Source organism: Octopus bimaculoides, chromosome 9, assembly GCF_046866305.1.
Source record: "Octopus bimaculoides isolate indiv1 chromosome 9, ASM4686630v1, whole genome shotgun sequence".
Classification (NCBI taxonomy): domain Eukaryota; kingdom Metazoa; phylum Mollusca; class Cephalopoda; order Octopoda; family Octopodidae; genus Octopus; species Octopus bimaculoides.
In genome coordinates, this window is record NC_142936.1 from 24,412,153 (window position 1) to 24,428,282 (window position 16,130).

Sequence of the window (16,130 nt, forward strand, 5' to 3'; positions counted from 1 at the left end):
TATTTCGGGAATAAATGATGGATTTTTTCCCTTATGAGGTTTTTTTCACGCTAGCTACTTGATAAATTCTTGTAAAAGAATTCGTCCTATTATTGAATTTAAATATATTACCAGAATATATTCAGTGCTGAATTTATTCTGAGTAAGAGGCATATTTACCGAGATGCAATTGGAAATTCCCGCCACTTCCATAGGGAAATAGCGATGAACAGTCGTCTATATGCTATGCTGGACACATGGTGTTCGTTTGGTATTTTGATTCACTGTTTATTTCTATTTTTCTTGACCATATTATACTGACGAGTAGAAGTTGTATAATACTACAATAACTACGAAATCATGATCTATAATTTAGTTCGTTTTTAAGGGGTTGGCTTTGAGAGTTGCATTTCCTCGCATTCGGTAAAAATGTGCTTTTTATAGTAGTCTAACCTTAGAGTCCCTCATGGCGTGAGGCGTTATTATATAGTAATGCCCTTATATAAATATAAATATATATTTCGGGAATAAATGATGGATTTTTTCCCTTATGAGGTTTTTTTCACGCTAGCTACTTGATAAATTCTTGTAAAAGAATTCGTCCTATTATTGAATTTATATATATATATATATATATATATATATATATATATATATATATATGGAAACGGAAGAAGATAGATTCAGCATTAGTCTTTATTCAGTACGACGATCGTTTCGACCCATCTTGCAACTGTCCATTAAGGGTAGGATATTGTGCATCTGATTATGTAACATCAATCTGTGCAGTTTGTACCACATCAGGTACACGCACAAAAAGGGGGTGTCCCTCTAGATATATTCTAGGTCTACCAGGCATGTTGTGCATGACCGCTGTATTTTGGTTATAACGGTCTAATGGGGCTAGCCACTGTTTTCCGGGAATATATAACATAACAATCAAAATATAGAGAGTAGAACCTGTCAAAGAAAGGTTATATTTAGGTTAAAGGGGAGATGGTCACTCCCGGACATGAAAACCCACTCAGGCGGGCATACACACACACATGCACACACACACACACATACACATACACACACACGCACACACACACACGCACACACACACACGCGTACACACCCATATACGTACACCGTTAACTAAAATCATACGAACGTAAAATAAAGAGAGTAAAATCTGTCAAAGAATGATTACATTCAAATTAAGGAGTAGGAGTCTACGCTCATTGGACATAAACATATATAGGCGTATCGGGATACACACACACACACACACACACACACTCACAAGCGTGTCGCCAGTATGTCACTGAGGTTGGTGATTAGGTATCAAAATGTAGAATTCGTGGGACGGTTTCCGTCATTAATTATCATCTCAACTAACACTGCAGAATTCCTGATGTCGATCCAGAAGAAGTATATCGCAACTCTGGATGACACCAGGTAGACCAAACTGTGAATGTGTTTTACTCAATACACTAATTGACATATACTCATTGGTCCAAAAAATTACATATATATATGTATATATATATATATATATATATATATATATATATATATATATATATATATATATATATATATATATATATATATATATATATATATATATGTATATATATATATATATGTATATAAACTGAGAGACAGAAAGAAAGAGATACACACACACACACACACACACACACACACACACATATATATATATATATATATATATATATATATATATGTATATATATATATATATATATATGTGTGTGTGTGTGTGTGTGTGTGTATGTATGTATGTATTATGTATGTATGTATATACACATACACACACACGTACGCACACACACACAGATAGATAGATAGATAGATAGATAGATAGATAGATAGATAGATAGATAGATAGATAGATAGATAGATAGATACAGGGTGGGGAAGCAAAACTTGGAATATTTTGGAAGCAATATTTTTCATATATTCCTGAGCGGAAATACTAAAATATTGTTTTCTATTTCAGGGTAAGTATATAGAGTTAAATTAAGCAGAAGTTCCAGTCATACGATTTAATATGTCCACTTAAGAAACCAACGCATTGCAGATTTGCTTCGTGCTGGGGTTGCAATTAGACATATTGCTCAGGCTGTTGGGATCTCTGTGAGCACTGTCTACAACGTTAAGAACCGAATGCTGGATATTGGAGGCACCAAGAGAAAGCAATGGTGTGGAAACAAATAAAAAACGGGATAATGTATTTCTTAAATCTCTCAAAGCCAAAATTTCGAAAGACCCAACAATATCCATGAGAAAACTGTCCATGGATATGAAAGTTGATCCAAAGACCGTCAGAAATGCTGTACACACTGATTTACATCTGGGGTCATACGTGAGGACCCTGAGACACCTATATGAAAGCCAAAAGGCATGAAAGGGCCAAAAAAGTGTTGCGATACCTGAAGCACAATGAACAAACCATCAAAATCTTTTCAGATGAAAATATCTTTACCGTTGATGATGTTTTAAAACGTCGCAATGATCGATACATTGCTAAGTCACCTTCTGAAATAAAGGGCGTCTTTAGGACCAAGCCCCCAGATCAAGTTATGTTTCTGGGAGTCGTGACGTCTGACGCCAAAAAGATGCCTCTCCATCTTTTCAAGTCTGGGGAAAAGGTGGAGGCTGACTTTTATTATAAGGTCCTGCGGTATAAGATTTTGCCTCGGTTGAATTCTGACTACCCCAACGGCAGTTATCTGTGGACCCAAAATGGTTCTCCTGCGCATACGGCGAAGACAACTTCGCCGACTTTTGGCCTGCCAAATTCTAGCTTTCTGCCAGCCCAGACTTGAACTCCCTGGACTATGCTGTATGGGGCAGATTGGAGCACTCTGCCAACAGAACTGCGCATCCAAGTCTTGATCATTTTAAGCAAATCCTAGGGGAAGAGTAGAACAACATGTCTGAGTGCTTCATCATGTTGTAATGCCGTCAGCCGGTTTGTAAAGGCTGCGGTGGACAATGAAGGCAGACATATTGAATAAATTGTTTCTTTACACCACTATAAACTTGTACTGAAATTATATTTATGTCAGGCTACTGGTTGTTGTAATATAAACAATTTGGTAAATTATCTATTATTTTTCAAGTTTTGTTTCCCCACCCTGTACATATATATACATACATAAAAACATACACAGGCAAACATGCCTATATATACTGATGTATACATAGATACCTACACACACATATATACACATTACGACCCCGTGCATATTGTATTAAACTCTTCTCATATACACAATGTTTACTGTTACTAATTGAAGAAAGATGAAAGGAGGAAAAAAAGCACAAAAAAAGAATCAGGTAAGTGGTGACAAGTGGGGGGAGAATAGAAAAATGTTTTAATTTCGACATCAGGAGTGTTTATAAACGAATCAAGTGGGGAAAGGGAAGGAAAAGGAAAAAGATACAGTAAAACCATTGTATGTGTATACTAATGCCAGTATAGGCGCACGGACATAAACGTACCGACATAAGTATATATATATATATATATATATATATATATATATATATACGTAATACACACATTTATACACGTATATATATATAAACATATACATATATATTTATCTACATACTAGGCGTATGCACGTCTATCTATATGGGTGCATATATTGGCATTAGTATACACATACAGTGGGTTTTTTTTTTTACTGTATCTTTTTTTTCTTTTCTTTCCCTTTCCCCGCTTGATTCGCTTATAAACGCTGCTGTTGTCGAAATTAAAACATTTTTCTATTCTCTCTTCCCCACCTCTTACCTTACCACCAGTTACCTGATTCTTTTTGTTCTTTCTTTCTTCTTTCTTTAACTAGTAAAAGTAAACATTGTGTATATGAGTTTAATACAATATGCACGGGGTCGTAGTGTATATGTATGTGTGTGTAGGTGTCTATTGTTGACACTCCGTCGCTTACGACGTCGTGGGTTCCAGTTGATCCGATCAACGGAACAGCTTGCTCGTGAAATTAACGTGCAAGTGGCTGAGCACTCCACAGACACGTGTACCCTTAACGTAGTTCTCGGGGATATTCAGCGTGACACAGTGACAAGGCTGACCCTTTGAATTACAGGCACAACAGGAAGTAAGAGTGAGAGAAAGTTGTGGTGGAAGAGTACAGCAGGGTTCGCCACCATCCCCTGCCGGAGCCTCGTGGAGCTTCAGGTGTTTTCGCTCAATAAACACTCACAACGCCTGGTCTGGGAATCGAAACTGCGATCTTATGACCGCGAGTACGCTGCCCTAACCACAGGGCCATTGCGCCTCCACAGTTGTCTATATATACATCAGTATATATATATATATATATATATATATATATATATATATATATATATATATATATATATATATATATATATATATATATATATATATATATATATATATATATATATATATATATATATATATATATATATATATATATATATATATATATATATATATATATATATATATATATATATATACATGTTTGCCTGTGTGTTTTTATGTATGTATGTAAGTACACACACACACACACACAGATAGATAGATAGATAGATACGTGTAATTGTCGGTACGATTATGTCCGTGCGCCTATACTGGCATTAGTATACACATACAATGGTTTTACTGTATCTTTTTCCTTTTCCTTCCCTTTCCCCACTTGATTCGTTTATAAACACTCCTGATGTCGAAATTAAATGTAATTCATAGGTAGAATCGGTGTAACGTTGTTTGACAAGCCAACGCCCTTTCATTTATATTATAGTCCATCCAAGGGGCTTTTATGCAGTTTTTGCAGTTTCTCTTAGAAGGACTTACAGGAAATAGCTACCAGTCCTTCTTCAGGTAACAACCGACCTCAATAAAATTATTTTTAAAAAAACAGAAGGTCAAAACTGGAATGTCTCTAATCGTAAATGCTCGATTAGGGATGATCTTGGGCTAAACAGCGATTTCAACAGCTACAAGGGTAGCTAAAGTTAGTTTTGTGATATTCAATTAGATATTTCGACTTCTGTGATAATTAGTTTTGATAGACTTTAGATGTATTTATATGAAAAAGCAAGAATCCCGTTCCATTTGTTCTTTTAAAGGAGATTTCATTAGTTAAAAAGTGTTTAACAAACCCAACAACTTTGCCATATTTCTTCCTCATTTCACAGTCAAATTTCACCATTCCCTGCAAATACAATATAATTAACAGCCGTTTGAAAAGAAAACTTTTGTAATATCGGAAACAAATTATTGTTATCGTTAATTTTAAACCCGTGTATTATGATTATGTGATGCCAAATAGACTGTTTGTATTATCTTTTTACAAGCCACTTGAAATAGAAAATTTCGCTGCTCCTTCAATATATTTATTAATATCTACTGAGTCTGTTGAGAAGCGGCGCTGAGAGAACTGGTGAAGCAATTCCTCAGGGGGAGAAGATGTATAAAAGCACAAACATAAAAGAGGATTTTAGCTCAGTACGCGAAGGTCTATTTAATCTTCTCTTCATTCTGCTGGAGTTTTTCTTTATTTGTTAATTAGAAGATTATGGTCTTTGTGGGCTTTTCGTGACTTATGAAACCAATCAATATTCTTAAGTTTTAACTTTTGAACTTTTGTGGGTTGATGTCTTAAAGAAAAGCCGTTAAAAATAGGATTTCCTGTTGGAATTGCAGTAGTTGTATAACTGGAGAAAAGATGGTTGTAACAAGCGATCTCAGGTGGATAGTGTGTAAAGTTTATGCGTCAGTCCAGATGAGCTTATGATTTTGTCGTAAAAAAAAAGCTATTAAGTGTGAAAGTCAGTTTTGGTAGTAAATCTTTGCTAATCAGCTGGATACTTTTTTTTGCGGGGGGGGGGGCAGTTTTAGATGCTTCTATGTATAAGAGTAGCACTATAGGAGATATATGTGCCACAGTGGTCACACTTGGATTTGTATAGAATTAATAACTTATGAAGCCTGAAATTTATGCTTGTCATGAAAAGGAAACCTGGTTTTTAGAATACAATTTTGTCCGTGTTATAAGAGTCTCGAATATTAGAGATAGAGAGAGATTTCAAGAATTCGCGGCAGTTTTGATAGATGTATTGGGTTGTCCGGAAAGTTCTTGCCGATTTTTAAAGGAAAGAAAAGGTCAATAAATATTTGCCATTACATTTTTAATCAACCAAATATGAACCATTTTGTTGCACAATGCGTCTCCATCTTTCCTTTAACTTGAAAATACCCTCTTCCCAGAATTGAAGTGGTTCCATGGCAAATAAGTCGAAAGGTAAACGACTATAAATCGGCACGAACTTTCTGGACAACCCAATAGTTTTTCTACATTAAAACCATAGCCGAGTCTTTGTTCTACATGACTGTGTACTTGTTATGCGTTTCAATTGCTCTTTATACTGTAGCAATTCAGTTAGTTATAACCAATTCTAGTTTACACCTGAATCTCTGTTCATGAAGGATGTGCGTATCTAGTCTGGATTACTTTGTTGCATATGAATAAGGGTTTGCGTGTGAAAGTCTAAAGAAGTGTAAAGTGTGGTATCTTCTGCATGAAAATTTATGAGTTTAAAAATAGTTGAAACATGCTGAATTTATGATAATCAATTGCAGTATTGATGGAAACACAAAAGAAAAGAAATGGTACTTACTTTATATGCAAGAGGGAAAAGGTGGCCCACAATTGCGTAAGCTTCAGGACCAGGAATACCAAACTTCTTAAGATATGAATGCTTGTATTTCCCGAAACTTGAAACGATAAAGAAAAACGTCTTTTAATAATAGAGAAAGAAGGAATTGAATATTAAAATATAACTATGCAAATGATAGTCAGACTGGTCCGAAATGAAGTATAAAATCTTGATTATCCAGTTTGATATATCGTCATCAAAACTGATATTTATCTGTTTTCATCGTGTCATCATGGCTCTCACAAAAGTGAAGTGTATATTAGAATTGTTATTGGCATTTATAAGGCAAAAGTTACTGATGTTTTCATGTGTGTATAACATATATACATGCACACTCATACGTACATACATACGAATATATGTAGATATATATATGTATATATATATATATATATATATATATATATATATATATATATATATATATATATATATATATATATATATATGTACACACACACACACACACATATATATTCATATATATATATATGCATGTACATGCCTGCATATATGCACACATACATATATAAAACTACATTAGTCGTGTGTGTGTGTGTGTGTGTGTGTGTGTGTGTGTGTGTGTGTGTGTGTGTGTGTGTGTGTGCGTGCGTGCGTGTGTGCGTGTGCGTGTGCGTGTGTACACTTCAGGCAAATATTTATTAGGTCTGGAATTAAAATTTAAAAATCCTGTAGCGCAGGATATATTGCTGGAAAAGAAACAAAGATTTTGTGGTTGTCTACACACTTTGACTCTGCTGGCTATTCCAGTTGATGTCATACACTCAGGAGATCCAAACAATCCGGACAAAATATAGCACTTAAGTGTCCAGAGTGGGACTCGAGCATGGCTCTAAAAACTATACTCCATGAAATATCCGGTTACAGGAAATACTATAAATACAAAACAAGTGCGTTTTGTTGAATTAGAAAGAAAGTATAATGCTGCTAACGTTAGTGTATATTATTCTTAAGTGGAATTGTAAAAATATGGAAGATTTTTCGGAAGTTTAAAGTGTGACATGCTTTTACTTACATTCCGACAGTGGAGATTTGTATCTTTGTTAGATTCATTATCGATAAAAGCAGAAGAGGAAATACATACATACATACATACATACATACTGACCCGAGAATATTACACCAGACTTAGGAAAATATGGCAGTTGGAACTCTTCTCTTACAACAAAACAATATCCCACAATGCATTTGCAGTACCAGTGCTAATCCCAACATTTGAGATACTTGATTGGTCTGTAGAGGAAATCCACTCTATAGATATCAAAACCCGCAAAATCCTGACAAAAACTGGGAACTTCCACAGAAACAGTGATGTTGCCAAGTTCTACCTAAGAAGAAATGAAGGTGGTAGAGGCCTGAGATCAGTGCAGACGGCCTTCGAATGCCGTATGGTGTCACTCAGGCATCACCTGCTGAACAAACAATAGCAAAAATAAATATATAAATGCAGTGCTGAAAAGTGAAGAGAACAACACGTACGAGTTGTCAGTGAGCTCCTCAAGAAGCATTCTCTTCCTGATGATCTCCTATACAGCCCATAAACAGCTAAACTCTCTTACCTCAGAGAAGACCTGGATGGAAAGCACTCAGCATACAAAAAAAGAAGACCATGCATGGATATGTTGCCGGAAAGCTTGAAGAAGACAGCAGAATTGATATGAAGCGCAGCCTCTCTTGGACACAAGATCACTACATCACATCACATCACACTTTGAAGGCTATGCGTTTGCAATCCAGGAACAGGAGATTGCCACAAAGTACCCGGTGAACAAGAGAGACGGTGACACTCTTGCAATCCCAAAGTGCAACCGCATGTGTAGACTATGTCATGTTTCTGTGGAAGACATCTCGCATGTGATTAGCAGCTGTCCTAAAATGTCATCACAGTAAATGTCAACAACATCCCTATGCGGCATGATGTTGTCGCTAAAACAATTTACAATGACATCCACAAAAAAGACTGTCTTCAAACAAACTTAGAAAATCCTTCTGCTATGGAATACATTCATTAACACCAACTCAAGGAATACTGGTGGAATATTCTCCTCAAAACTTCTGTCAAATGTGAACATAACAGGCCAGATATTGTTGTTTGGGACAGAGGGGCAAAGGTATGTACTGTCATAAAGGTCAGCTGCCCTGCAGATATAAATATCTCTTTGAAAATCAAAGGAAAAGAGGATATCTATGGACAACTGCTTCGAAATCTCCAGCTTCTATATCCAGGCTATGAATTCATATTCATACCAATAATAATTGGAGCACTAGGTTTTGTTAGTAAATGCTTAAAGGAGAAACTGGATAATCTGGGATTTTCAAAGAGAGAAATCGACCGGCTAATTTGTACATTACAAATGTAATCTGTGAGTGGAACAGTAAAATTATGCAAGACTTTTCTCAAGTTCTAAATGTGAATTTGTCTGAGTTAACTACATCCCAAAGATGGAGCTTTGTATCTTTGTTGGAAACCGGCTCCCTCCTCATTGGAAGATTTATAATTTTAAAATGGAAGAGACACATACATACATACATACATACATACATACAAACATACATACATACATACATACATACATACATACATACATACATACATACAGAGTGGGCCAAATGTCATGATCATGTCTGAAATTTTAATCATTCTTAAAAATTACTTTTTGTGTATTTTTCTTTACAGATTTTGTTTCACACTAATCATACTTATATCTCCTCTATATACTGTTTATGATGTTAGGGGTCTCTTAAATTTGAAACAAAGAATAAAGGCGTTATTAAATATTCAAACCTCTTCATGTCTTTTCGCCCAGCCTATACATACACATATATACATACATACATACATACATACACAGACACACACATTTGTATGTATGATATGTAAATATATGTATGCGTGCGTACATATGTATACATGTGTATGTATGTGTGCGCACATGTGTGTATAACTGAAATATTGCTAGACCTTCCTCTAACCACATATCCAACTTTCCTTACATAAGTCATAACTTCTCTTCGACAAACTATGCTGTAATTTCTAGATATATTATAAATAACAGTCACGTTTCTCTATTAACGCATTTAATCATCTCATATTTGGAGAGGGTACATTGGATAAGGCAGTTCTGTATATACAAAAAACGAGATAATATATACATGGTATAAAACTAGCGGAGAAACCGCACTTGTTTGAAATTAGATACACAAATTGTATCAAATATATAGTCAGAGTCGTACAATTGATGACATAAACAAATATAAAAACCAGGAACGCATTAACATGACAAGAAAACACCAGTGTTCATATTTTCTCTATTCTCCTTCAGGCTATATAGCCCCAGATTACGAACTTTCTGTGAATCCTGTAAATTTGCAATCATCTATTTAAGGGCTTTGGTAGCAACCTGTGTAGATCTGGTCACCCATAACAGTAACCGATATGTGCACAATGTTCTGACAAAACATCTGTTTAAGTTAAACCTATTACATCAACTATTAAAAACAATGTTAGCTTGTAATAAATTGTGAGTGAACTTAATGATAATCTGTAACCGCTCTTTGCAGTAGCACCTAATCATTATCATCATTATTATTATCAGAAATGGAAATACATTTTGGAGTACTGAGAAATAGCAATGAAAGCCAATGTTAGTATTTCATTCTGTATACTATTTCTTCAGCTTATTTTAACTTTATCTTTTACATTGACAAGTCGATTCTTCATTGAAACATTTATATTTATTTCTATATTACCCACAGGAATAAACATACAGGGGACAAACAAAGACAGGGAAAGGGATTAAGTCAATTACATCGACCCCAGTGCATAACTGGTACTTATTTAATCGACCCCGAAAAGATGAAAGACACAGTCGACCTCCGCAGAATTTGAACTCAGAACGTAATGGCAGTCGAAATACCGCCAAGCATTTCGCCCGGTGTGCTAACGATTCTGCCAGCTCGCCGCTCTTCATTAAAACATTTAAATTGCTTTCATACACCAGACCAGAGGTTTATTGTCTATTTTAGATAAGTATCCATTTGAAGCTCATTTATTTGAAACATTTCTCTTGATAATTTTCATGTTTGAAATTTTGTACTAATCAATAACTTTGGAGAGATCTGAATCATTTTTCGAAATTGTGAAAAGCCGCAAGGTGTTAAAATTGCACTTATAAGTTTAATTAATGACTAGGTAATGTTTAAGAGAGTGTTTATAATATTACTTTATAATCAGTATAACCAATGGTCTTCATTAATCTGATGATTACACAGTTATATAACAATATTAGACGACGTAATATTTAAAACTATATAAAACTACTTACATGTATAAAGAGAGAAACAAGCAGCTGACAATGGCATAAATTAGCAGCTCGATATTATACTGAAGCTCCATGAATCTTGATAGCAACTTCTGCTTCTGATAATGTACTATAAAAGTCAAGAACGAAAGTGAGCATAATAAATCGTCGTTTTAAAATGATAAACAAGATATTTGACTTCTGTAAAACCTGTTCGTTTGATAACTAATATTATGTACAAGATAACTAGATCAACCAAGAGTAATAATTATAGATTGTATAATTAGATTTGAATTTATAGTAGAAGGGGTCTTGGATAAGAGAAGTCTGTTGCTTCATATAGAGGCCACAGTTTCATGAAAACAATTATACAATATAAATAATGCTTTCAAATTTTGTCACAAGGCCAGCAATTTCAGGGAAGTGGGTAAGTTGATTAAATCGATCCCAGTGTTCAACTGGCAGTTATTTTATCGATCCTGAAGGAGAAGTTATTCAGTTTGTACATTAAACATGAAACTAGTCCTGTATTAACCACGTTAACTTTAAAATAGACTTAATTCATCTCAACCGCCTTACATCATTTCGTATCAAGGAGAATTGTCGATGTTTTAGTTAAACAATGATCATTCAACACGCATAGAGATAAAGTTTTTTTTAGCTGCTCTTCTCTCACGCCATACGGCACTTGTCTTTTACATCATAGATCATAAGTCTACATGGTTCCAAGTCTCTATTCCACGTTTCCTAATACAATTGTATTTCTAATTTCATTCTTCTGATCAATAAGTATACGGACTGTTGCCATAGTAACGAAACTAAGACACGCAGAGTGAGGCCGCTGGGCATTGAATGATCTTATACTTTGTTGTGCATGTGCACTAAGTTTTAACGTTCTAGCTCACTTCTGCTGTTTACCACTGTTCATGGAAGAAAGGTGTGTAGCGTGTGAGCGTTGCATTGACTATGACAAAGTTGTCATGGTGATACCTATTCTGAGGCCTACGCAAAGTTGCAGGAAATGTATGGAGAGGAGTGTATGAGGAGCACATAAGTGTACGAGTGGTTCAGACGTTTCTAAGATGGCTGAAAAAATGTCGATATTGACGAACGTTCTTGGAGAGCCGCAATCAGCAAAGCTGAGAAAAACATCACCGATGTGTATGTAGCTTTGAGGGGAAATCGTCGAATCACTATCCGTGAGTTATCAGAGGATGTGCAGTTTAGTAACTGAAGGTTTGGGTATGAGACGCGTGTATGCGATGTTTGTGCCAAAAACGGCTTTCAGCTGACCAAAAAGACACTCGGGTTTCAGTTGCACAAAATCTCCTTGATTGTGTTGGGAACGATGAAAACTTTTTGAAAACTTTGCGTAGGCCTCCAAGCAGGTATTGCCAAGCTTTAGGCAAAATTTGATGCAGATTCTCTGCTCGACTTTCTCTGTCATGGTCAATTCGACGATCACACGCTACACACCTTCCTTTCAAGCACGGTTGTAAACAACGGAAGTGAGCTAGACCGTTAAAACTTAGTGCGCATGTAGAGCAGAGCTCAAGGTCAATCTGTGCTATGCAGCTTTACTCTGCGTGCTTTAGTTTCGTTACTATGGCAACAGTCCGGCTACTTATTGATCAAACCACGTGTATATATATATATATATATATATATATATATATATATATATATATATATATATATATATATATATATATATATATATATTATTCAAAAAATGGCAAAAAATCATATATTAATTAATATCGATTAATTACCAGGAAGCTAGCACATTTAAAGAATCAAAGAGATTCAGAAACAGTATCTGCAATCTCAGGGGATTAAAGTACATTTTTATATATGACGTTGACCACTAACGTGGACATTTAATGTGCTAGAAATAGATCACATCTTTTGTCTAAAAAGACCTAAATTGTTCTCAACATGAAATATAGCGTGATACCAAAACGTAAGCGGGCAAGACATTTAAAAAACCCGAAAAGGAACATTATTAAACAGGGACCGGTTTCGAATTTTAACAATCTTACCGACTGTCTATTTCTCATCAGCCTGATTTGTAATGGAACCATAATTATCAGAACCCCATACAAAGCTGCCCACCGCCATAGGTGCGCGTGTATATGGTTCTGCTAATTACAGCTTAATGGTACAATTCAAAAGTCTTCGTTTTGGCGCGCTAATTTCAGGAATATGTCTGCAGAGAATATTTACTGCGTCGCATATATCCAGTATGAGAACTCGGTAAGGGTTAATATATTATTAAAAAAATGGCAAAGAATCATATATTAATTAATATCGATTAATTACCAGGAAGCTAGCACATTTAAAGAATCAAAGAGATTCAGAAACAGTATCTGCAATCTCAGGGGATTAAAGTACATTTTTATATATCACGTTGACCACTAACGTGTGTGTGTGTGTGTGTGTGTGTGTGTGTGTGTGTGTGTGTGTGTGTGTCTGTCTGTCTGTATGTATGTATGTATGTATGTATGTATGCATACATTCATGCTCATGTATGTGTGTATATGCAAAGTTGTGTGACTGTGTACTACTTCCCAGAGTTCTCAGGACTGTAGTACACATTCAAATGTGAAGTTTCACTTTTGGTAGCTGTGCGTACCAAGTATTATCAAAATCTTGGTCCTCTTCCGGACAAGGGCAGCAAAGGACACAACCAGTTATGTTACACCCTTTTATTTTCATACTTTTCAGTTTTGTCCCTTTAATCATTCGGTCTCTATCTTTATTTTTATTAATTATACTCTTTGTGTGAAGCTTATTAACCCAAATAGAACTAACTGCACTTGCGCGTGTATGTACACCTGGGAAGAGATCAGGTGCGGGCGAGCATGTGAGGACATATATTCTATGCACTGATTTAGCCATATACGTATATACACTTAATCCTTACGTATTTTATTACACGTTATGATACAACAGTATTATTTTATAACTACATTCAGTTTTTTTTTTTATGCGCCCATACATTATTACTGTTCATCACTATCGAAATTCGCATAGTTACGTTCATATTTGATATATTTCTGAACTCTTATATGATTTTAATATATTTTTAACTTTACAAAGGTATAATTTTATACAAACTTACATGGCTCAGTGGTTAGTACGTCGGGCTCACAATCACGAGGTAGCGAGTTTGATTCCCGTATAGGGTTGTGTGTTGTGTTCTTGAGCAAGGTACTTTATTTTACGTTGTTCCAGTTCATTCTGTAGAAATGAGTTGCGACATCATCAGTGGTGCCAAGCTGTATCGGCCTTTGCCTTTCCTTTGGATAACATCAGTGGTGTGGAGAAGGGTGGCTGGTATGTATGGCTAACTGCTTGTCTTCCATAAAGAACCTTGCCTGAATGTGTGCCTCGGATGGTAACTTTCTAGGTCAATTCCATGGCCATTCAATGACCGAAAAGAGTCTTTACCCTTTACATATCTATGGTTAAGCTTTATCTTTAATCTAGAAAATTTGACCCTTAATTTTCACCTATCTGATTTCTTCCTTTATCAATCCCCTACAACAATTATCAAATTTACCAATTTTTAATCTTTTAAATTTCCACCCTGTAACCATTAATTTTGAATTTTTTATCCTAATTTTAATTTTAATTATATGTTAATTCTAATATTTAATCAGTAATATCATCAATTATTAAATGATGCTTAAAACATTTTTAAAAACGAATATCAAAATACATTCTTTTTGATTTTTTAAAATTCCAATCTTTGTCTCAAATTTTACATTTCTTATTTTAATTTAGTTGTACAGCTCTTTTAATTTCTCAATTTACGTCTGCATAACTTAGAGGCTCGGCAAACGAGGCTGAGAGAATAAGTACCAGGCTTAAACTATAAGCACTGGAGTCGAATCCTTCAACATAAATTCTTTATGGGAAACCCCGGAATGGTTGCTGTTAAATAACTGAAACAAATGAAAGATAACAGAAATTTGTTTCTTATTTTAAACATTTAATTTGACTTTGTAACTTTTTAAATTTAAAAATTCATCTAAATATTACAATTCAGTTTCTTCTAAATTTTTGATTTTGAAATTTTAATATTTTTAATTCTAATATTTGATTTTTTTTTAGATTTTAATATCTTTAACTCTTATGTCTAGTTTTTTTTACTTCCACTCTGAATTTTTTTCAAAAAGGTGTTCATTTCGGAAAATGTTTTAAAATCTTTCTTGTAAAGTAGTACTTTCTTTAATTTTAATATAAGTTCGATCTTTATTATATTTTATGTTACTGTGTTAAATACATTTTATAATATTTTAATCGTAGCCATACGCAAAGGCACGCAAGGTGCATATTTGCAATCTTATCAGCAAGTCTAGAAGAGTTATTCCCCTTACCATCGAGTTATTCCCCTTACCATCGAGTTATTCCCCTTTCCCTGCATAACGCATGCTTTAAACGTGCATTAATTTTGTGAAAGCTGATGAAGAATACAACTAGAGCCATTTTACACTGCACATGAAAAAAAAAAAAAAGAAGACTGAGTTCGAAGGCAGAGGCAAAAGAAATTAATGATGTGGACGGTCCAGGGACTGCCAACAGACGTGTGGCACCTAACTGGATCAGATGTTTCAAGGATGATTAGACCAACCTAGAAGACAAACCAATGTCAAGGAGACTATCCGTTGAGAAAGATGAGACCTTGCTTCAAATGGTTGAACAACAGCGAAGTATAAGCACTCGTGCGCTGTCGGCAGAACCTGATCCTTCACAAAGCTGCATCACTCAACACCCCCATAAGCTCGGCCCTCTGAACAGACGCCGCTGAGATGCTCCTTGTTAACTGAATGACAAGGCTCAACGACGTGTGAACATATATATATATATATATACATATATGGGAGAATATACAAAAAATAACAACAGACGAGGACAGGTGGTGTAAATAACAAAAGTATATATTAGTATGACGCTCGGGAATACGGAAAGTCTTTGACGTTTCGAGCTACGCTCTTCAACAGAAAGAATACGGAGACAAGGAGAAAAACACGGAGAAAAAAAATTGAATAGTGTTCAGTCAACGGTCAATCATATATACGACGGGCTTCTTTC

The 16,130-nt window shown here is 35.0% G+C and overlaps 1 protein-coding gene across 1 annotated transcript in view; it reads right to left on the bottom strand.

The window, feature by feature from the left end:
• LOC106882071 (cytochrome P450 3A14) overlaps window positions 1–11,203 on the bottom strand; it is a 42,403-nt gene extending 31,200 nt beyond the window's left edge. Inside the window, exons 1-3 of the mRNA XM_014932636.3 lie at window positions 11,055–11,203; window positions 6,670–6,766; window positions 5,152–5,204 (exon numbers count right to left, since the gene is read on the bottom strand). Of these exons, the coding sequence (XP_014788122.1) occupies window positions 5,152–5,204; window positions 6,670–6,766; window positions 11,055–11,125 (221 nt within the window). The 5' untranslated portion in view covers window positions 11,126–11,203. The remainder of the gene's footprint in view (window positions 1–5,151; window positions 5,205–6,669; window positions 6,767–11,054) is intronic.
• Window positions 11,204–16,130: the final 4,927 nt, after the last annotated feature.